At 51.1% G+C, this 23,856-nt stretch overlaps 1 protein-coding gene across 4 annotated transcripts in view; it reads right to left on the bottom strand.

Annotated features, from left to right (window-relative positions):
- Window positions 1–23,457, bottom strand: part of LOC105480708 (DGCR8 microprocessor complex subunit) — a 33,056-nt gene extending 9,599 nt beyond the window's left edge. The window contains exons 1-9 of one of the 4 annotated variants that reach the window (XM_011739817.2): window positions 23,314–23,457; window positions 16,994–17,990; window positions 16,369–16,528; window positions 13,855–13,997; window positions 13,408–13,690; window positions 12,049–12,246; window positions 11,711–11,812; window positions 10,772–10,870; window positions 8,262–8,344 (exon numbers count right to left, since the gene is read on the bottom strand). In XM_011739817.2, the coding sequence (XP_011738119.1) occupies window positions 8,262–8,344; window positions 10,772–10,870; window positions 11,711–11,812; window positions 12,049–12,246; window positions 13,408–13,690; window positions 13,855–13,997; window positions 16,369–16,528; window positions 16,994–17,713 (1,788 nt within the window). In that variant the 5' untranslated portion in view covers window positions 17,714–17,990; window positions 23,314–23,457. Of the gene's footprint in view, window positions 1–8,261; window positions 8,345–10,771; window positions 10,871–11,710; window positions 11,813–12,048; window positions 12,247–13,407; window positions 13,691–13,854; window positions 13,998–16,368; window positions 16,529–16,993; window positions 17,991–18,404; window positions 21,596–23,313 lie in introns of those variants that run through there. The other 3 variants (XM_011739819.3, XM_011739818.3, XM_071080024.1) reach the window with 3 other exon arrangements.
- Between the last annotated feature and the right edge of the window lie 399 nt (window positions 23,458–23,856).

The following is a 23,856-nucleotide window of genomic DNA, read 5'->3' as shown; positions in this document are numbered from 1 at the left end:
TGACGGATACATCATACCACACCAAGCCACAGGCCAGGTTCAAAGGCTACCTACCATGTGATTCCACTGAGAGGACATTCAGGATCTGGCAAAACTACAGGGGAAGTTCAGTGCCCACCAGAGGATACAGGTGGCAGAGTTTGGCCAACAAAGGAGCATGTGGGAGTGTACAGAAATGTTCCGCATCTTGATTGCAGTGTTGGTTACATGACTGCATTTGTCAAAACTCATAGTACTGCACGAAAAAGTGAATTTAACTCTATGTAAATTTTAAAATAAGTTGAAAAAAAAAAACACTTGGTCACTAATACCTAAATTTAATAGCCACGAAACACCAACCCACAGCTAGCAACAAAATACCAAGAAGAGATCACCACAAGCTTTATGAAAAGGAAATGATGCCAGGTCTGTTCCTCTTTTTCCCTTTTTAATCAAGTAGCACACATACGTGGCCACCACACCTCACAGGCATCAACCCACCCTCCTGCCACGTCTGCCCCACCTCTGGAGTCCACACGAGGAGGGGATGCCACCCCACGCCCCAGGCTGTCCAGGGGACAGTCCAAGGACAGGTGTTGGCACCTCTGCACAGGCAGCTGGGAGGGGCAGGGGGCAGGAGCACAACCTGAGAGCCTCGCTCAGGAGGACCAGCAAATAGGAACTTCCAGGAACAGGAGACAGCCAACCCTGTCTAAACCCGCGCCCTACCACTGAGGGAAAAGCTACTTTCCCCTCTGACAGATTTTAAAATGGGGACATGACAGATGACATATATACAAATCAGAGGGTCAAAGAGCTTCTCAGGAGGGACACATACAAAAGGCACCCTAAACCAAGGCATGGCATCATAAAAATACATCGTCTTCTCTCAGGTTCCCAGAACAGAGCTCTTAAAACCCTGAGGATTTCCTGAGGCTAAGTTTGTCTGTGATTCAAAACGACCCCACCACAGTGCTTATGCTGAGATGGCTCAGGGTGGGCTCCCTAGAGAGATCAAATGTGTCATTAGAGGGGAGGAACTCTCAGCCCTTCATGAAAAATAAGCTTCGTAAGTAAAATGTTCTTCCTGAGTTCCCTGAGTCCTAGCAAATTTCCAAGCATGAGAAGGGGTCCTGTGCTGGGTGGCGGGGTCCCCATTTGCAGCTGGCACAGGAAGTGGTGGCAGTCCCACAGAACTGAACTCCTTACCTGGGGAGATCTGACGCTAGCTCCAGACAGACGGTAGTGTGGGAGGCCCGGAGGAGGGTGTGGAAAAAGCCGCAGGCAGGCGAGTCTACAGCAGAAGCCACCACATGCCCCACCCCCATGTCCTTCTCCACCTGGGGAAACCTATTCTTTCTCAGACTACTTTGCAATATAGTTTCTGAAAAGCTTCTCCACTTCACAGAAGAGCCCCAGAACCGAGGCTGAGAACCTGACTCCCAGCTGGGCCCTCTTCTGGTGCCAGAACCCATAGTGGTTCACGGACATTTCCACCACCCCATAGCAAAGAAAAGGCAGGGCTTTTACTCAAACAGGAAGGTGGCGTGAGACCCATACAACTCAGGCACCATCATCTGCAACAACCCATGCTAAGAGTCTTGGTGGGCAGGGGTCTACGCAAGCGCTTCCCCAGAGGGCCTTGGAAGCCTCCCTGGGAGCCATCTTTCCCACAGTTGGATCACTCAGAAATAAAAGTCAAATGTGGCCGGGCGCAGTGGCTCACACCTGTGATCCCAGCACTTTGGGAGGCCAAGGTGGATGGATCACGAGGTCAAGAGATACAGACTATCTTGGCCAACATGGTGAAATCCTGTCTCTACTAAAAATACAAAAATTAGCTGGGCATGGTGGCATGCGCCTGTAGTCCCAGCTACTCAGGAGGCCGAGGCAGGAGAATTGCTTGAACCTGGGAGGTGGAGGTTACAGTGAGCGGAGATCGAACCACTGCACTCCAGCCTGGCGACAGAGCGAGACTCCATCTCAAAAAAAAAAGGTACAAATGTGACTCTTCCTGGAGCAGCTAGTACTTGGAGACTGTGCTTGATCCAAGTGCGGCCTGCGATCTGTCTGCCTGTCCACGATGAAGCAGTTACATAAAGCACAGAAAAAATGTAGAAACTTGAGAGCAAAAGGCTGGGTGTGGTGGCTCACGCCTGTAATCCCATCACCCTGGGAGGCTGAAGCAGGAGGACTGCTTGAAGCCAGGAGTTCGAGAAACTTAAGAGCAAGTTAGTACTACCATGGACACTTAACCATATTTTACAATAGCCCCAGTACACAAAGATGACAAAACTTTACAAAACCATAAAGTAGTTCTAGAATGGCTGAATAAAGATCTTCAAAATCTGCTCTCCTCCATCAAAGCAACAAAAACACTAGCAAAAATAGTCAGAATCAATTCTTTCAGAACTCTGGAAAGTAAAGAAAGGCTTTCAACAATCCGAGGAGTGTTGATTCAAGAAAGACAATGAGTCTTGCTAAGAACAAGAAGTTGCTGGCATCTTAACTCACCCCATTCCCAGCCCTTCTCCCCAGCTCTGTGGTAGCCACTCAATGCAGAAAGGGTCCTCAAGGCCCCAGGCCCAGAGAACTGTCACTGTTGGGTCCACCTGGCCACTCTCTGGAAAAGCCTCATGGCAGGACTTGTCTTTATTTGACCTCACTCAGTGAAAACAGCCCAGTTCCTCAGAGCATTTGTCAAAAGGAGTCAGCAGCAACTGTTTCACCCTGCAGCTGCCAGAGGCTGGGGCAGTAGTTGGGCAAAAAAGAGGCTGGCCAAGAACCCGAGAAGGAAAAGTTGGATATGTCCTTGGGCCTCTGAAAGGCTCTAGCGTATGTCTGGAGATGGCTGCATGCAGGCCCAGGAAAACCTCCCAGCTGATTGACCTGGAGGCTCTGTGCAGGTGGCAGACAAAGGCTAAGACAGTTAGCAGCCACCGGAGCACACCAGGTGAGCCCCACAGACCCACAGACCTCAGCACAGGCCGGGAGACTTACTGGCTCAGGGAATTTAAGAAAATCCCTGTCCAGGCCGGGCGCGGTGGCTCACGCCTGTAATCCCAGCACTTTGGGAGGCCGAGACGGGCGGATCACGAGGTCAGGAGATGGAGACCATCCTGGCTAACATGGTGAAACCCCGTCTCTACTAAAAAAATACAAAAATTAGCCAGGCGCAGTGGCGGACGCCTGTAGTCCCAGCTACTCGGGAGGCTGAGGCAGGAGAATGGCGTGAACCCGGGAGGCGGAGCTTGCAGTGAGTGGAGATCATGCCACTGCACTCCAGCCTGGGCGACGGAGCGAGACTCTGTCTCAAAAAAGAAAACAAAAAAAAAAAAAAAACAAAAGAAAATCCCTGTCCAAGCATCAGGAGACCACTCAGCTAAAGGGCCAGTGTATTCAGTGGCCACAAATCACAAAGAATACACACTTCACAAAATCAGTCTAGGAAAGTCACTATTATGAGGCAAACTGTCACCCCCAAATTTACATGTTGAAGTTCCTCAGAATGCAACAGTATTTGGAGACAAGGTCTTTACAGAGGTCATCACGTTACAATGAGGTCATTAGGGTGGGGCCTAATCCAGTGAGACAGGTGTCTCTCTAACAAATGGAGAATGTGGAGACCAACATGCACACAGAGAGAAAGGCATAGACATGAAGATCGCTATCCTTCACCCACGGGGAAAGGCCTTCTCTTAGCCTTCTGACACTTTCATTTTGGACTTCTGGCTTCCAGAACTTTGAGACTATACATCTCTGTCATTTAAGCCTCCCAGTATGTGATACTTTGTTACAGCATCCCTAGCAGACTGATACAGTCACAAATAGAGAGCAAGGACATATGACAAAAACTATAAACTTAAGGGAGGTGGGGTAATCTGATTTCCAGAGTTGCCATATATTTTAAATGTCCAACTCTAAACAACAACAAAAAATTCTGAGACAAGCAAAGAAATAGGAAAATAGAGACAGCCTATACATGAAGGGAAAGGCAGTTTAATATACACGTTCTCTGAGGACTGGACTTACCAGAAACAGATTTTACATCACCTACAGAAAACATGCTCAAAGGACTAAGAAACCATGTCTAAAGAACTGAAGTATAATGCCAGCACAGTGACTCACGCCTGTCATCTCAACACTTTGGGAGGCTGAGGTGGGCAGATTGCTTGAGCCTAGGAGTTTGAGACCAGCCTGAGCAATATGGCGAAACCCCATCTCTATCCCCAGCAAAAAATACAAATATATATATTTTTATATATAAAAATATATAAAAATTATAGATATATATACACAAATTATATATATATGGTTTTTTTTTTTTTGAGACAGAAGTCTCACTCTGTCACCAGGCTGGAGTGCAGTGGCGCAGTCTCAGCTCACTGCAACCTCCACTTCCTGGGTTCAAGAGATTCTTCTGCCTCAGCCTCCCGGGTAGCTGGGATTACAGGCACCTGCCACCACGCCGAGCTAATTTTTGTATTTTTAGTAGAGATGGGGTTTCACCATGTTGGCCAGGATGGTCTCGATCTCCCAACCTCATGATCCGCCCGCCTCAGCCTCCCAAAGTGCTGGGATTACAGGCGTGAGCCACCACGCCCGACCCTATATATATAACTTTATAAAAAAAGAATTAAAGTATAAAAACAATACATTACCCAATAGAGAATTTCAAAAAAAAAGGATAGAAATCATGAAACAGTCACTAGAGGGGTTCACCAGCAGAACCTGAGCCGACAGAAGATAGAGGAGCAAACTTGAAGACAGGGCAACTGAAATAATCCACTCTGAGAGACAGAAAGAAAAAAGAACAGAGAAGAAACAATAGAGCCTCAGAGACCTGTGAGATATCAAGTGTAACAATTTACTGACCAAGAAAAAGAAGAAAACCTCAAACTACTGAAATCAGGAACGATAGCAACGGACCATCACAACCATATAGAAATAAAAAAGGGTCATATGGGGATACTAGGAACAAATATATGCTAATCAATTAGATAATCTATATCGAATGGGAAAAAAATTCCAAAACAGACACAAACTATCAACACTGGCTCAAGAAGAAATAGATAATCACAACAGCCCTATAACAAGTAAGATTGAATTAGCAATTAAGTAGCTCTGGACAAAGAAAAGCCTGGGACCAGAAGGTTTCACTGAGCACAGTCTATCAAACATTTAAAAAATGAACACTAATCCTTCACAAACTATCCCACACAACAGAAGAAAGAGGAACATGTTCCAACCATTTTTATGAGGCCAGTATTATCCTGATATCTGCACCTGTTGTTACACTGGACAAAGATATCACAAGAAAACTACAGATCAATATTGCTTATAACTACAAATGCAAAAATCCTTAACAAAATACCAGCAAAATGAATCCAGCAACATATTAAAAAATTCATTATATGTCATGACCAAGTGGGATATATCCCAGGAATGCAAGGTTGGCTCACCATTCAAAAACCAATATAATACACTATATTACTAAAATAAAAGACAAAAAAAAAAAATACATGATCATCTGAATAGAAGCAAAAAAACATTGACAAAATCTAACATCCCCACAAAAACTCTCAGCAAACCAGGAAGAAAAGGAAATTTCCTTATTCTGATAAAAACCTACAGCTGACAATAGCACACTAAATGAAGGAAGCCAGTCACAAAAGACCACATATCGTATGATTCCACTGATATGAAATGTCCAGAGTTGGCAGATATATAGAGACAGAAGACAGATTAGTGGCTTTTGGTGGTTGGAGAGAACTAAGAGTGAATGCTAATGGGTATGGAGTTTCTTTTGGGGGTGACGAGATATTCTAAAATTAGGTAGTTATGATGGTTATACAACTCTGAATATACAAAAATCCACTTAGTTATAAAATTTAAAAGGTCAAACTTAATACTATGTAAACTATCTCAATAAAGCTATTATATAAATAAGAATGCAACCTTCAAAATTTCAGAAGCCCTTGCTACAAATAACCATTTACCCAAAAAGGTGTACAGCTAGTTTTATTGTTTTTGTTTTGTTTTTTTGAGACGGAGTCTCGCTCTGTCCCCTGGGCTGGAGTGCAGTGGCCGGATCTCAGCTCACTGCAAGCTCCGCCTCCCAGGTTTACGCCATTCTCCTGCCTCAGCCTCCCGAGTAACTGGGATTACAGGCGCCCACCAACTCACCCGGCTAGTTTTTTGTATTTTTTAGTAGAGACGGGGTTTCACCATGTTAGCCAGGATGGTCTCGATCTCCTGACCTCGTGATCCACCCGTCTCACAGCTAGTTTTAAATGGTTCTTCATATGGCTGACCCTTGAACAACATGGATTTGAACTGCATGGATTTGAACTGCATGAACAACATGGATTTGAACTGCATGTTCACTTATACAAAAATTTTCTTCTGCCTCTGCCACCCCTGAGACACCAAGGTAAACTCCTCCTCTTCCCGCTCCTCCTCAGCTATTCAACATGAAGATGTGGAGGATGAAGACCTTTATGATGTTTCCATTTCAAGAATAGTAAATAAATTTTTTCTTATGATTTTCTTAATAACATTCTTTTCTGTAACTTACTTTACTGTAACAATACAGTATATATCAGGGGTCCCCAACCCCCAGGCCACGGACAGGTACCAATCCATGGCCTCTTAGGAGCCGGGCTGCATAGCAGGACATGAGTGAAGGGGGCGGGGGTGCGGAGTGAATGAGCAAGTGAAGCTTCATCTGTATTTACAGCTGCTCCCCATCACTCATTTTATGCCTGAGCTCTGTCTCCTGTCAGATCAGCAGTAGCATTAGATTCTCACAGGAGTATGAACCCTATTGTGATCGGTGCATTCAAGGGATCTAGGTTGTGCACTCCTTATGCAAATCTAATGCCTGATGATCTGTCACTGTCTCCCATCATCATCAGAGGGAACCATCTAGTTGCAAGAAAACAAGCTCAGGGCTCCCACTGGTTCTACATTATGGCGAGCTGTATAGTTATTTCAATACATATTATAATGTAGCAATAACAGAAATTAAGAGTACACAATAAATGTGACGTGCTTGAGTCATCCTGAAACCATCCCCGCCCCCCAACACCATCTGTAGAAAAATTGTCTTCCCGGCTGGGCACGGTGGCTCAAGCCTGTAATCCCAGCACTTTGGGAGGCCGAGACGGGCGGATCACAAGGTCAGGAGATCGAGACCATCCTGGCTAACACGGCGAAACCCCGTCTCTACTAAAAACACAAAAAATTAGCCGGGCGAGGTGGCGGCGCCTGTGGTCCCAGCTACTCGGGAGGCTGAGGCAGGAGAATGGCGGGAACCCGGGAGGCGGAGCTTGCAGTGAGCTGAGATCTGGCCACTGCACTCCAGCCTGGGCGACAGAGCAAGACTCCGTCTCAAAAAAAAAAAAAAAAAAGGAAAATTGTCTTCCCTGAAACTGATCCCTGGTGCCAAAAAGGTTGGGGACCACTGTAGTAATATGTACATAACAAAATATGTGTTAACCAATTATTTATGTTATTGGTATGGCTTCTGGTCAAGAGTACGTTACCAGTAGTTAAGGTTTGGGAGGACTGAAAGTGATGCATGAATTTTTGACCTCATGAGAGGCTGGTGCCCCAACCTCCACATTGCTCAAGGGTCAAGTGTATAAAGAACAATCTAGGGCCGGGCACAGTGGCTCATGTCTGTAATCCCAGAACTTTGGGAGGCTGAAGCAAGTGAATCACCAGAGGTCAGGAGTTCGAGACCAGCCTGGCCAACATGGTGAAACCCTATCTCTACTAAAAATACAAAAATTAGCCAGAAATGGTGGCACACACCTGTAATCCCAGCTACTCAGGAAGCTGAGATAAGAGAATCACTTGAACCCGGGAGGCGAAAGTTGCAATAGGATCAGGATCAAAGTCTGTTACCGCCTAGGTGATAGAGCAAGGCTTCATCTCAAAAAAAAAAAAAAAAAAAATCTAAATCTTGTAGACTCTGCCTCAAAGATTCATTCCCATCACAAACCTACATGTACCCGACATTTACGGTGCACACTCAATGCTGCAAAACAGAGGACAAAAATCTCTAAGAAAAAGGACATTTTTTCTCTGCCTATACAAAGACAGGCAAGTTTCCTCTTTTATGAAAATACAAACAGAAGAACCTGGAGGCTGGATGACTAACCTGCAGGGCATGGAAGGCATAGGCACAGCCCATGGACACCCCCAACTCACACTAATAGGGCAGGGTAGCCACACTGCACCCGCAGCTCCCAGTAGGGCAGGACCACAACACTCACCTCAAGTTCTTCACTGTCTTTGGGCTTCTCTTCCGAGGTCTGTTTAACAAAGTCAGGGATGAGGATTTCCAGTGTAGCTCGGGCTATGAAAAAAAAGAGCCTGAGGGTAAGGCTTGGGCGCTGCCCTCTTCTCACCATCCTGCAGAGTGAACTGTGCACTGCTGCCTCCCATCCCCACAGCTCAGGGGCTGAGCGAGGGCCCTGAGGAGTGGCAGCACTTCAGAGACAGGGTCAGGACAGGACAGACGAAAAGCCCGTTCTAAAGAAAAGAGACGTGGGGCAGGCTGCCGGAAAGCCTCACAGGCCATACTGGGTATGTGCGCTTTCACCCTGGGGTCCTGGGAGCAGGCAGGGAAGAGCTCAGAGCTGTGTGTTAGGGAACCACTTTGGTGGTACGCAAGAAAACAGCTTCGTGGGCCCTGGACCACACAGGGAGGCCTGAGAGCAGGCTGCTGCAGGCACCTAGACCAGGTGGCAAAGGCAGTGGCTGGCGTGGGTGGAGAGATGCAGCCAGGTCTGAGAGACGTTAGAGGGGGCTGCCGGAGGGCAGAGCACAGGCATGGCCACTGGGGTCAGAGGTGCCGTAGCCAACGGCTGATGGCTCCATAGACCCCACAGAGCTATGAGTGCTGGCAAGACATGGAGCCAAGATGTCTATAAGGCAGCCAGAGTCTGGGCAGGGGAAGTAGGTTCCAGCACATGGGGAGGAAAGCGGGTGACCCCGCAACGGGAAGAGCACACAGCCATGCCCAAGGCATCTCCACCCCCACACAAGACCCCACTGCAAGTTATCTGTCAAAACCTCCACCACACCCACTTTGTTGAGCTGCAAAAGTCTCTTAGGCAGAATCTCTCTAAGATGGGCAGTAGGTCTTCTGGAAAACGCATGCCAATGACAGATACCTCAAGAATTGACCTGTGGGTGCCAAGGCCTGGTGTACATCCAACACCACCCTACAAGAGGCCAACTAACCCTGACGCTGAGGCGAATGGCTTTTCGTGAAAGAACGTCAACTACCACGAATGCACGGCATGAATGCAAATGGCAAGGGCATGGTACAAAAGGGCAGTGGGTCTTCACCAGGACACACGGCCTTCCCAGAGCTGTGCTGTGCCAGGTGTTCTGTGTGGCTAGGCACAAACATGGAGTGGGAGGATTCAGGAAATAGTGCTGGTAAGAGCCAGCACCACTGGGGGAGGATGCCGACAGCACGCTGGCCCGCTTCTCCTCCCTCCTGGCATGCCCACATGCTGCTCAGTTTAAAAACAAACAAGCACTACAGTGTGTGCCCAGTACAGCCCAGTTGGCTCTAGGCACACCCCTGAATATGTGCAGGGCCAGGACTAGGGAGGGGTATACTGGCCCAGCTGTCACTCAGTAGAGACACCTCTACTTTTTTTTTTTTTTTTGAGACGGAGTCTCGCTCTGTCGCCCAGGCTGGAGTGCAGTGGCCGGATCTCAGCTCACTGCAAGCTCCGCCTCCCGGGTTCACGCCATTCTCCTGCCTCAGCCTCCCGAGTAGCTGGGACTACAGGCGCCCGCCACCTCGCCCGGCTAGTTTTTTTGTATTTTTTAATAGAGACGGGGTTTCACCGGGTTTGCCAGGATGGTCTCGATCTCCTGACCTTGTGATCCGCCCGTCTCAGCCTCCCAAAGTGCTGGGATTACAGGCTTGAGCCACCGCGCCCGGCCGACACCTTCTACTTTTTTTCTTTTTTTTTTTTTTTTTGAGACGGAGTCTCGCTCTGTCGCCCAGGCTGGAGTGCAGCGGCGTGATCTCAGCTCACTGCAAGTTCACGCCATTCTCCTGCCTCAGCCTCCCGAGTAGCCGGGACTACAGGTGCCCGCCACGTCGCCCGGCTAGTTTTTTGTATTTTTTTTAGTAGAGACGGGGTTTCACCGTGTTAGCCAGGATGGTCTCAATCTCCTGACCTCATGATCCGGCAGTCTCGGCCTCCCAAAGTGCTGGGATTACAGGTTTGAGCCACCGTGCCCGGCCTCCTTTTTTTTTTTTAGACAGAGTCTCACACTGTCGCCCAGGCTGGAGTGCAGTGGTGCAATCTCGGCTTACCACAGCTCTGCCTCGCTGGTTCATGCCATGCTTCTGCCTCAGCTTCCTGAGTAGCTGGGACTACAGGTGCCCGCCACCACGCTCAGCTAATTTTTTGTATTTTTAGTAGAGATAGGATTTCACCATGTTAGCTAGGATGGTCTCGATCTCCTGACCTCGTGATCCACCCACCTTGGCCTCCCAAAGTGCTGGGATTACAGGTGTGAGCCACTGCATGTGGCTGAGGCCTTCTACTTTTAAATCTCACACTTTACTCTATTTGAGTCTTTTCCAATGAGCATGTAATTTTAAAAATCAAAGTAGATGATTACATAAATAAAATAAACATGCCCCACCCACACCTGCCACTTGTCACCACTGCTCAGCCCCTCCCTAACCAAGCAGCAAGGCAGACACAGCAGGCAGCACGTATCTTTGACACCCAAGCAAGCATATTACCAGCTTTATTCTTCGCAAGTTTTTTGCTGCTTGCAGTTCCAGATCCATAAGTCACACCATCAATGGTCACCGAGGCACCAAAAGGCTCACTTGGGTTCTCTTAAAATTAAAATTACTTGTTTTAAAACATACTAGTCAAGACATTAAAAGCGTGTAGACAGTCTGCCCACAGCGACAGACAAGGCACAGTCAGGGGCTGTCCCTGAAGAGAGTCAGCCTGTGTTTGACTGCAGAGACCTGGGGCTCCCTGGGACTGGAGATGGGCAGCGGACAGGCAGCAGCAAAGGGCATAGCTGGGAAAGTGGAGGGAAATGGGGCACATGGGAGATGGTGAGCCAGAGGGACGGCAGAAGGCTGAGGGGCAGAGCCTCCTATGACAGGGACTGAGGTCTATGAAAGACGGACACAGGACTGTCGGAATGGGAAAGCACAAGATGTTGCTTGCCAAAGAAACACCACCCCAAAGGATGAGTGACCCCCAGGCTCCAGCTTCCAAGGGGAAGACAGAGTGGTCTTCACAAAGGTGTGTGATGAGGGCGCCCAAGGAAAACAGAGCTGGTGGGAAATGCATGCCCAAGGAACCTTCAGACACCCAGGGGCACCAGGAGACCAGGGAAAGGACCCAGTGCACAGTGGGGAGGACTTGCTTTCAATAAGGCTGTCCATGACAACACAGGATCAGAAACCAGCAAAGCAGATGGGGCAGGACAAAAGGAAGGTGGGGAGAGGGGACAGACTGGAAGGGGAAAGCAGAGCCACCCACTCGGACGGGGCGCGGCTCCAGGAAACCAGCCACCCATCTGCAGCACCTTGCTCTCTACCTTCCCTTCCCTCCCATCCCAGTAGAGGAGGGCTAGTGGTCAGCGCCTGCCTCCCCAGCCCTGACTGAAGTGACACCTTGTGATTCTTTAGGACTGACATGGGGAAGGTTAGACTTACCACATTCAAAGAAATTATAGACAGGGCGGACCTTGAGGACACGCTGCATGTACTCGTGCAGGATGCAGACCTCGGACTTCCCATTGGGGTTAATGACAAACTCTGTGACAAAAAGGATCATCTCAGCAAGTGTGAAGCAGTGCCACAAGCCAGCACACAGCTTCCTGTTACCATGTCAGTAACTAGGGGCTCACCACCATGAATGTGGCAGACCCCTGCATTCATGGGATAAACATAAGCTTTGAACAAAATGCAACTCATAAAACATGCCCTCAACACATCACATTAGAAATAAAAACAGAATCAGTCTGCTGATGTTAAAACGCAGAGGCTTATACCTTTCTTTGTGGGTGCATCTTGCACTGATAAAGTAATGAGCTTCTGATTGGCCGGCAAAATGGGCCTCTCAGACTCCGCCTGCTTCCGCTTCATTTCCCGATTGAATTGCCGCCGCTCAGCCCAAGTCCTGAATTTCTTCACAGTAACTTGCTCAAAATCAAAACGCTTCTCCAGGTAGCTTCGAAATTCCTCGAGATCTGTCCCAGATTTACCAGAGAACCAAATTACTTAACTTCCAACATAGGAGTCAGGTTATCACAGCCCAGTGCGTGGGGCAGGCCCAGGTCACGTTACACTATTTCCCTTCCCCGTCCCTTTCAAAGGGGAGGGAAGCAAAGAATGAAGCCCTCCCTACAGCAGCTCAGATTATTCTGGCAGGTCCCTTCCGGATGAATTTCTGAGACGTTCTTTTACTTCATTTGGGGCAAGAAGAATATAAAAATAAAAAGGAAAAAAGAAAGCTTAAAAAAGTCAGATGGCCTTCGGGACCTCCTCCCTGCATCAAAACAGGTGCCAGAATGCCAGCAGCACCCGGGCTCCATGCGCCCGCCACCTCTGACCACCTCTTTTCCTTCTGGCCATCCTGGCCACCTCTGTAGTCAGCAACACACCCAGGCAGCTCCCTGCACAGGGTCTCGCATTTGTCACATTTCCTCCCAGGCCACTTTCCCATCCTTGGCAAGAGCCCCCATCACAGGCTCTTCTAGGGCACCCCACACTCCACGGAGTTATGAGACAGGCTGGGTAGTGATGTACAGACAAACAGAAACCTAGAAAATGGAAAGTGCTCTTTGAAAGTAATCCAGCAGGTGGGTTCACAGAGACCTGCCGCACCTGAAGAGAGAACTAAGACTTAAATGGTGGGACTAGGCTAAAAGACATGGAAGAGAGAATGGGAAACACCAGTATACATCCAACAAGCAATTGCAGGATTGAAGAGGGAACTGTCCACAAAATGGTGACAGTTTCCCAACACTGAGTCATGGATTAAAGAGGCTCATTGAGCTCATCAAGATAAATCAAAACAATGCCACATGAGCACATCCTACTGAAAAAGCAAGACTTAGTGAAAGATCATACAAACAACCAAAGAGAAAAGGGCCCACTGCCAGTGCCAGCAGCCATCTCCCCAGCAGCCTCAGCCACGCAGGCCCTGCAGAGCCCAGGGACAGGAGCCTAGGGTGCTGCGCCCAGGCAGGTTCTTGCAAGGACAGAAAGACAAGCCTTTCAGCCACATCAACAGTGGAGGTGCGCAGCCCCTTGCTGACAAGTACAACTAGGAACAATGATGACCTTCATTAGAAAAACAAAGCTCATGGGTCCCAGGAGCAAGAAAGGAAGAGTCCTTCAAAACTCACCAACAGATTCGTCTTTGCACACCTCGACTTTGGCCTTCACCTGCCCCAGGGCCCCAGGGGCTGCCTCAGCCCCTAGTGGGTCTTTCTCATCTGGGGGCCCCGGGTCAGCACCCATAGAGTCAGGCTCATCCAGGGGAAACTCCAGCTCTGCAGATCGGCTCAGAGGCTTGACAGGGGACACATCCCCACTAGGGGTGAGGTCACTGCTTTGCTCCCGTTCCTCGTTGTCCTTCATTTTCTTATAATGCAGACAAGGGATGCTACTCAGAGGAGGGTCGTGTTTCTGTGGATAGTGAAATTGCAATATGGATTACAAGGACAACCCGAGAGTCTGAAACTCTGATGCCTTTCACCGGCCTCTGCTTGGCTGCGGTGCCGTGTGTGGGGATGTGCACATTTTGGTCTGAGAACTTACAAGCCTAAAGTCACGACTGATGCCTCCCCTACCCGTATGCTTCCCGTTCCCAAGAAGTATGGCCTGGACCAGGTGACCACCCGAGACTCTCTGTGTAGGTACACTGGGACTCCAGAGTTATGGAATGTCATGATCCACCCGTCGGGCAGCGGTTCTGTAGGTGGGCGGCCACGACCTGCACAGGAAGACAAGAACATCCTATAATCACTGTAAAAACATTTGGAATTGTTGTCACAGCACCTCCTGCACAAGAAATTGTTGGGTACTATGCATGTGTTTATCTGAATCTTCACAAAGAATCGAAGTTCCTCTCTCCTTCCTCACTGCTATGCCTCTAGGCCTAGGACAGATAGCATGCGGCCTGAGGTGGGAATTTACACGTGTCAAACCAGTACATGAAGGAGCACAGAACAGGTCCATGCAAGATACAAGTCCCAGCCTCAGCTCCTTCCTCCACATCTGGTAAGCACTGTAGACACTGGACTCCTCTCCTGTCTGCCTGGCTGTGGCCAGAGGCGCCTTGGGGCTGGGTGAGCTTTGCTAATAAACTGCATGGCTGTCAGCCACTGCTCCCAGGGACCAGGTGACAAGTCTTCATTGTAACTGAGCTGCACTCTCAGCAGCATACAAAACACTGCTTCAAATGATTCCGTTTCTAAGTCAGTTAAATGCACTACTCCCAACCCCTTCTTTGCTTTATAGGCAGTTGTGAGGAAGAGGTTTACGACTTATCAACTTGACACCTGCCACCAGGCCTGACTGCTGGGAAGAGCATAAGGCAAAGATGTAACTAAAACTTAACTTTCTCACAGGTATTGGGAACAAATTAAAAACTTAGAAAGACCAGCCTAGGCAACACAACAAGACCCCGACTCTACAAAAACCTTTTAAAAATTATCCAGACATGGCCACACACACCTACAGTCCCAGCTACTTGGGAGGCTGAGGGGGTAGGATCACTTGAGCCTGGGAGGCTAAGGCTGCAGTGAGCTATGATCATGCCACTGCACTCTAACCTGGGTAACAGCAAGACCCCACCTCAAAAAAAAAAAAAATTAGAAAACAGAAGAAAGCAAATTAAATCTTTAAAAATATACATAAGGAGAAAAAGGGCCAGTGACTCTCAGGGCCAGGTTCCCACCAAGTGGCCCTGACCCTGGACCTGACACCTACACCCAGGTCACCATCAGGTGATGATCCAGGAAGGGAGTGTTAAAGGTCGGAGTGCACGCACACTGCGGGGGTGCTCTCCCCACGGAGTCAGGCCCAGATGGAGCTGCCTCCTGCCAGCTTTGGGCTAAGTCAGGAAAAGAAGCAAAGTGAATAAGGAGCCAGGCAAGAGACGGGCCACAGGTCCGCTGGGGCTGCTCCTCTGTGACTGTGAGTGGACACAAAGCTGGCCCAGCCACCTGAGGGAGGGATCACATGCAGCTGTCCATCTGTGAGCGTCCAGGCATCCAGGCCAGAATGGCTGCTGACCTGTGAGCTGTGCAGGACAAACATGGGTTTACCTTCTGAATGAGCCTGCTGAAACTGCAGCACCAAACCAGCCTCCTAGAGGCCCGGAGGTCAAGCCTCCTGTCCCCAGCCCCAGAAGCTGAAGCCCCAGGTTTACCCTGCCTGCAACCTTTTGGCCCAAAAGCCCTCCTGCTTAACTGCTACCAACACGACATAGGCAGCAACATGTGGCACCTGGCATGGCTGACTTGTCCCCTCAATGGCCCAAGGAGGATGGCCATGTGCCACCCGCCCCTTGCTTTGCTCCCAGTTGCACCCTGCCACCTTCTGCACTCCAGCCCTCAGCCTGGGGTCTCACCTGTGAGCATGAGTCCCCGTGCATCTCTTTAGTCCCTCTACCGAGTCCCACATCTCCACCAAGACCCTCACAGGTGCCTCCAAGCCACCGACTCCAACTCCCCCAACACCTGCACATCGATGACAGAGCCTCACAGTGCAACTCTGGGTGCCTCCCAAGTGCTCTCCCCACTGCCCTCAACTCAAAGTTGCGGAAGTGCCACATCTACCAGGGCACTTCCATCCTGCCCACCTGAAGTACATGCACCATGTGTGGCCCAGAAGCCATGTTGTTAAACAAAAATCAGGTAACACCACTTGCTTCTGGTGGCTTCCTGTGACACTTGGTACAGAACCAGAACCTGGACCACAACTATCACCTGCCATCTCACTGTGCACCCACCTCTGCCCTTGGCCTCCACACCCTCCAGCTGACGGTCACGCTGGCTCCTGGCATGCACCAACATCTCCTCCTGACCCCCTCAGAAGTCCCCTCCTATTCCTCTGCACAGTGCCTGCTGCTCTGTGGTTTCCATAGCACACACCAGGATCTGAATCTGGGTCATGCACCAGGACGTCCTTGCATCCTTACATCCTGTGTTTCCCTCCTCAGACATGACTGTCCTGTCCTCAAACATGCCTCCACCCAGCCCACTACCTGGCACCAGAGCTCTCTCAAAGCATTTCTGCTAAGGAAGCAACCACCCTTCCACTGCCCTGGAACACCCACCACTTCTGACCCACCCACGTACTTTTGAGCACTGTTTTAATCTTGGTCATCATCGGCTGCACACTCGTCTCTCCATCGGACGGATGGTCGCTGTCTCCGCCATATTTTTCCTCTGTTCGCCTCTTTTTGGGGGCACAAAGGCCTTCTTCCAGCAGAGCATCCACATCGTTGTCAAAGTCATCCTGCAAAACACGCTGTTCAGACACCAGAGCCCCTGGCGCTCATGCTCCTGCACCAGGAGAGCTCAACAGCATTCCTGAGAACAGACACAGAAAGGAGGTGCTCTCACGGGGCCTAGATGTGCCCTGAGGGTGCATGATCATCTGAAAAACAAACGGGATGAAGCTACCAGCTGACACCAACACACCTGGTCCAGGGGCACACACTGCCAAGGAGTGTCTCAGCAGCACCTGTTGCCTCAGGTGCTGGATCAGGGGTGCAAGGCCTATCCATGGGCCAAACTTTTCATTAGGAAACTTTAAAAATGTGGACTCCTTACATCTTTCTCTTCTCCACATTAACATTATTCCACCTCAGAGACGATTTTGGTTTTTTTTCAATTTCCCTGCTTTCAAAAGATGCTGCAATTTCCAAATCTCTCTTTGGGTTTTGCTAAGAGCCCTCTAAAGGAGGGGCTGCCAACATACCTCGTAGGGGAAATTCAAGGCCTCTTCATCCACTCTGTCTCTCTGAACGATTGCTTTAGCCGTGAACCCGCCTGCTCCTTCTTCATCTAGCTCCAAATTGTCAGTAAAATCTTCTAACTCATCGAGCACTGCATACTCCACTCTCTTTTCCTGATCCAGCTCATTCTCCTCATCCTTCTTATCAGCACTCTCACCCCCTATGCCTACCCCGTCACCAACACTCCCGCCAAAGGGACAAGCATGCACGTCCCCAATGACAGGGCTAAGGAGCAGACCGCACTCCGCCCGCACGTCGCGCTCTGCTCCTGTGTACAGCACCTTCCTGTCCTTACTCCTGCAGCTCTCGGTAAAGCTCACGCTAATCTTTACATCCTTAAGCAACTTAAGGTCAGGGGAGAACTTCCGGACCGCAGGTGCGTGCCGGGCGGTGCGTGGGCTGTGGCCACTACAGTTCGGGTCTATGAGGAGGCGGCCCTTAGAGAAGGATCCTTTGGAGAGAAGAGAAGCTCCGTAGAAGTTGAAGGGGTCCTCGGCAGGGAGTTCGGACTGTCCATCACCACCAGAGCCAACGTCCATTACCTCTGCACCACTGGACGTTTGCAGGGGAGGTGGTGGAGACTGCTCACGGGGCAGCGCTTGGAAGGGGCGAGCTCGGCTCTCCATCACCGCTTCTCCTGCGGGCCCACACGGGAGCGGAGAGGGGCTCTCATCTGTCTCCATATTAAAAGCGCTTAAGACTAGTTTACAAGACCAGAGTTTTACAAGCCCTCACATAAATCTACACAGCTAACATGCAAAAGTCCGCTGAGACCCAGGCGCGTCCTGCCGCGCTGTGTGCTGGCGGCTTAGTCAAGCTGGCCACATTGCTCTTTTCATTAATGTAGACAGCTTTTAGAACCACTGCCTCAATTATTGGAAATCACAATGCACTCAGCTTAAGTGATTGGCGACTAAGCGAGTCTGTCTTCATGCCGGAGTGGCACCTTTCTTCTTCTACCTGCAAAGAAATTTAAAAATATCATCACAAAATGACAGAAACCTTCCACTTCCCTGGTACCAAGTTAAAAGTCAAGCACTATTAACAGCACAGTAAAGGGCTTCAAATAATATTCCCTAAGAGGACCTTTTAGGCATCAGAACAAATTAACCTTACTTTTTTTCTTCAGAACCTGAATTATAACTTAAGTCCAAAGTTAAATATTTTGTTAACTGCCCACTTTAATTCCTACTTCAGAAACACAAAAACTATGTAATCATAAGGCTCAAAAAATATTTTAAAAATTTACACTAAACCCCACCACAGCATTCTTCTAACTCAGATAAGCAAGCATGCGGTGGGAGGCACCCTTTCTGGAACACACAGAAGGCACGTGGCCTCCCTCAGGCCACTAGAGCACAGCAATCCACTCACCTGAAAGGGCTGGGTCAGTCAGAGGGCGAGCGCGAGACCCTCAGCTCAACTCTGCGGCACTAGGGGCCTCAGAGGCATGGCCAGGCGCTCTGCTACTCAGGGACCCCAGGGCTCTCCTGGGCCCACAGGGTAGCACGTGGACGGGGACAGTGATGCAGCGTGCTGAGGTCACCAGAGGTGGCAGCATAGTTCTGTTCCCGATGGAGGAGAGGGGTGGGTGGCTGTGGGGAAGGGACCTGCCAGGATTTGGGGTGGGGAGCCACAAGAGACAGCTGGAGCCGAGGCACAGAGAGGCCTGGGTGCCATCTGCAGCCTGTTCCGCCCTAGGGACAATAAGGAGCCACTGAAGGTGAAGCGACTCTCATGCCACAAGTAGGTTTCTGCTTGAGAGGGGAGACCCACAGCTGTGCCAGGCAGAAGCAACTGCACCCGAGGCACAGGGACAGTCCTCCAGGCCAGAGGACAAAGGTGTAAAAGAGGCCCAGGCAATGGGCCAAGAACAGTGTCACAGAACTGACCGCACTTGTTGACCCAGTGGAGGTGGAGAGCAGAGAAAAGAGGGAACTAAAGACAAGGAAGGACACCCAAATTCCAGCATGCAGACAGGAGCCTGGCGAGGAGAACGGAGAGGACCTCCAGGCAGGCTCTGAAGGTGCCGAGGCCACAACTCTGGAGCCATGACTGGCCCAGATACGGAAGGCCAAGATGCACTGAGGAGGTAGTCGCCAAACCCACAGGAGGAAGGCCGCCCCGAGATGAGGGTTAAGGACGAAACTGTAGGAAGCCTTACTACAGAGGAAGCATGAAGAAAGGGACAACATGAAGCAGGGAAGATGGGTCTGAGGGGGCAGCCAGAAAACCTTGCATCGGAGCAGGAGGAGCACATGCAGACACACGCACATGCACACTCCCAGAACGTGCACAGGAACACGCATGCATGCACATGCGTGCACACCAGTAAAGATGCACACATGCAAACCGCACTGCATGACATAACATCCTCCCAAGATTCCCAGAAAGAACAGGAGATGCAGACATCACACATTTAACAAGGGATAGGGCATGGTGGCTGTACTTCGAAGGGGACACGACATGAAAACCAGAGACTAGTTTAGGTTTACTCAATACATTGAACAACTATCTACTGGCAATCTACTCTGAGGAACGCACTACATGGACAAGAGACAAGGTTACAGGGCCTGGACACACTGGCAGGGCAATGACCACTGTGCTGTCACCCCATTTCCTGGATTCTAGGATGTCCTAACATTTCTGAATCCAATGGGAATTTCACACAGTACATCTCGAAAGATGTGTCCATCAAAGATGCTAAGGATCCAAGAAACACAGCACATAACTGACTATAATCCAGGAAACACAGCACATAACTGACTATAAAGTGCCGAAGACGTTCAGGAGGCTGTGGGCGGCAACCAGGTAGGCATGAGGAACACTAAGTGGGGTGAGGTCAGTCTCCTGACAACCAAGAAAGACCATTTCAGAGAACAGACCGAGGGGTCAATGCGCCCAGTGCCACAGATTACCAGACACCTCAGAACCTGGCAGTCCCATGGAGACCCTGGTGAGTCAATCCGTGATTCTGGGACACAAAAAGCTACATGAAGAAGCTACAAGGAGCAGGGGATTAGAGACCAACAGTGTGGCGGAATGGGGAAGCCTGCTACCACAGAAGGCAAAGCAGCAGCTAGAGTAGACACTCCAAGCAAAGGTGCTAATAGGGGCTGAGCAGCGGCCCTGAAGAAATGCACAGCAGGGAAGCCTGGCGCCGTGCAAGTGAGTGAGCTCCTTGGGAAAGCAGGAAACCTGCCCGGTCCCAGAGCTCAGTGGTGGGCAGTCCTGGTCAAGTTCCTTCCTCCCCTCTACAAGCTTTCTCCATTCTTCACACACACACACCATCCTAGATGCTGCAGACACAAAGTGGACAAAACCCTGCTCTACAGAGCTCACATTTTAGTGGGGGTGATGGACCGCTAACAACTAAGAAGAGTATGTACACTGTCACATGCCAAGAAGTATTCAAGCAAAAACAAAACAAGGAAAGCGCCTGAAGAAGGGGAGGCAGTTTTAGGAAGGAGGATCCAAGAAGGCCTCATGACCTGCGTCCACATGAAGGCAGAGGAGTAAGCCAGGTGGGTAACAGGGCTGGGAGGAGGGGAAGTTCCAGGTGACACTAAGAGGAAAACCAGAGGGCCGGGGTCAGGAATGTGGTGTGGCCAGCTGGGGCAGTGTGCTGAGGGAATGTGAGTGGGCCAGGTCCATGAGGGCAGATGGATCAGGGCTGGTCCTCCGAGGCTGCTGCCAGGACTTTGGCTTTTAGTGAGAGAGATGGGCCACCGGAAAGGAAAGCCCACGCAGTGGCATCAGCTGATTCCAGGATAGTGGTGGCAACCAACCCTCAGCCAGGCCCTGTTCTAAGCACTTTTAAGCATTTTAACTCACCCAGTTCTCACATAGCACTATGAAAGAAAGGTTCACTCATGTGCTCAAGGTCGCACAGCTAGGAAGTGATGGAACTGCTTTACAAGCAGGCAAGCTGGCTTGCATCTACACCACCTCTGTTTTATACCATCTTATGGTTTAAAAGAATCACTCTGGGCCGGGTGCCGTGGCTCACGCCTGTAATCCCAGCACTTTGGGAGGCCGAGGCAGGTGGATCACAAGGTCAGGAGATCAAGACCATCCTGGCTAACATGTTGAACCCCATCTCTACTAAAAAAACAAAAAATTAGCCGGGCATGGTGGTGGGTGCCTATAGTCCCAGCTACTCAGGAGGCTGAGGCAGGAGAATGGCATGAACCCAGGAGGCGGAGATTGCAGTGAGCGGAGATTGCGCCACTGCACTCCAGCCTGGGCAACAAAGTGAGATTCCATCTCAAAAAAAAAAAAAAAGGTCACTCTGTGTCCAGGCATAGTGGCTCACGCCTGTAATCCCAGGGCTTTGGGAGGCTGAGGCAGGCAGATCATTTGAGGTCAGGAGTTTGAGACCAGCCCGGCCAACATGGTGAAACCCCGTCTCTACTAAAAATACAAAAATCAGCTAGGCATGGTGGTTGTGGAAGCCTGCAGTCCCAGCTACTTGGGAGGCTGAGGCAGGAGAATCACTTGAACCCGGGAGGCAGAAGTTGCGTGAGCTGAGATCGCACCACTGCACTCCAGTCTGGGCGACAGGGCAAGATTCTGTCTTAAAAAAAAAAAAAAAAAAAAAAAAGAAGAGGAAGAAGAATCACTCTGTGTCCAGAAAAACTATAGGTGGTGGATGAGGAGTGAGGACCAAAGGTAACAGTAAAGAGAATTAGAGGTTCACTAGGTAGGCTGGGCCAGGATGTTAACCTGGAGGTGGTGGAAAACGGTCTGTGCTTAGAAATAGAAGGTGAGTTGACAGGGCCTCCTGTCAACTGCATGAAGTTATAAGAAAAAGAGGAATCAAAGGGACTTTAGACAGGCCAAGGAATGTTTTGGCATGGGTGAAGATTTGAGTTTGGTTTGGATATGGCTATTTGGCGCCAGAGTAACACATGGAGATATAGAAGAGGTGGCCAGAAACACCAGGCTGGAGCCTAGAAGGGAGGCCAGGGCTGGAGCTGTTAAGATGTCAAGGAAAGTTGGCATTAAAGCCAGGAGGCTGGATGACATCACAAAGGAGGGGGCTACAACAACAGAGTCTAAGACTGGGCAAGCCAGCCAGAAAGCACATTTCCTACCCCAAGGTCGTGGTGAGACTACAAAACAACCCCTGGGAAGTGCTCCACACAGTGCCTGGCCGCAAAGGGCTCAAAGGGGAGCTCTCCGCCCATAGGCCTCCCCACTGCTCCAGCTGACCAAACACCGGATGCAAACCCTGCCTTGCCAACAGGACCATCAGACAGGAATGGGCTCAAGGCAAGCTCCCCTGGACCCCTGGCACGGGGAGAAAACCCATACACTTGGACAGCACCCTTCTTCCTAGTCCACTTGCTGTGCTAGCTAACCGAGGCACTGGCCGCGACCGGCCAGCACCAGTGCCAGCGCCATGGATGCTGCTTTTTGGTCAAGTCTCTCCCGCTGCAGCCTCCCGCCCAACCCAGCGGCAGTATGACCTCATCCGTTCCTTTTGTCATCCTCCAACAGGCCTCACATCCCGCACTTAGAGGCAACACTGGGTACCCCGCGCTGGCCATTCACTCCCTTTTGTGAGTGAAGGCCTGCAGCAGGGTTTGGGCCACACCCACAGCCAGGAGTCTAGTCTGGCCAGGAAATAGTGGATCCTCGCCTGGTGGTTGGCCTCGAACAGTCGACAGCCATAGACGGGACTGCCGTACAGGATCAAGGTACATGCAAGCATGCAAAAAGGCAAATCAGACTCCTGCCACAAGAAAGCCAAGTCCATCGGTTGACACCAGACAGGCATCACTGTCAACAGGTTGCCACCTTCCATTTATTTCCGCCATGCTCATTGTTACAATAAAACCGTATCCCAATTATCTACGTGACACTCAACCAGTGAGCATTTGGTGGACAAAAAGACTTAGGCGACTTCTTGGATTTCCCAAACTGTGTTAACGCCAGCAGGGTCCCAGGCGAGCACTGTCCCTGCCCACACCTTTCCCGCCTGAAGGCGATGCTAGGGCTTCGGGCCCGCAGGGAGAGGAGCCTCTTTACCCCGGCGGACAGCGACCAGAGTCGGCAACGCCTGGGCCCGGGGCCAGCCCCCCAGCCCCGGAGGGGTCCCCACCCCGCGCTCTCCACCGCCCGCGGCCATGTTGCCTCACAAAGGCCGGGCTCCGCGCCCCGGCCCCGCCCCACCCGCGGCCTCGGTCCCGGAGGGAGGCGGGAGGGAAGGGCGCGCCCTCGCGCAGGCCGCAGCGCCCGCCCGCCCGCCCGCGGGGCGCCCCTCGCGCCCCGCACCTACCTGAGGCGCCCGCGGGCTACCCGAGCCGCCCGCAGCCAGACCACAGCCGGGAGAGCCTCACCGACCGACCGCCGCAGCCATCTGGAAAGCCTGTCCAGACCCTCCGGTCGCCGGGACCAGCCTGCCGCGCCGGGCGAGCGGAGGGCGGACCTTCGCGGCGCGCGGCCAATCCCCGCACGCGGCCGCCCCGCATTGGGGGAGCCGCGGAGCGGGCTGCGGAGGCCGCCAATCGGTGGCGCGTAGCGCGCGCGTCCGCGGCGCGCGGCCCAATAGCGCGGCCGCGCGGGCGGGACCAGACCCCCAGGCCGCTGTTGCGCTAACAGTCGCTGCCCGGGCGGGGCTCGCCGGCCGGAGGGCGGCGGCCGCGAGGAGCGACGGGAACGGGAAATGCCGGGAATGCCGGGAGCGGGGGAGCGCGGGAAGCGCGGGGAGCGCTGGGAATGCCGGGAACAGGGAGCGCGGGGTAAGCCGGGAGCGGACGCGCAGACGGGCCACCTTCAGTGGAGACTGCAGAAGAGACCGTGCACACATAGGCGTTACACA

The sequence above is a fragment of the Macaca nemestrina genome, chromosome 15 (assembly GCF_043159975.1).
Source record: "Macaca nemestrina isolate mMacNem1 chromosome 15, mMacNem.hap1, whole genome shotgun sequence".
Taxonomy (NCBI): Eukaryota; Metazoa; Chordata; class Mammalia; order Primates; family Cercopithecidae; genus Macaca; species Macaca nemestrina.
This window is presented reverse-complemented; position numbering and strand designations above follow the sequence as displayed.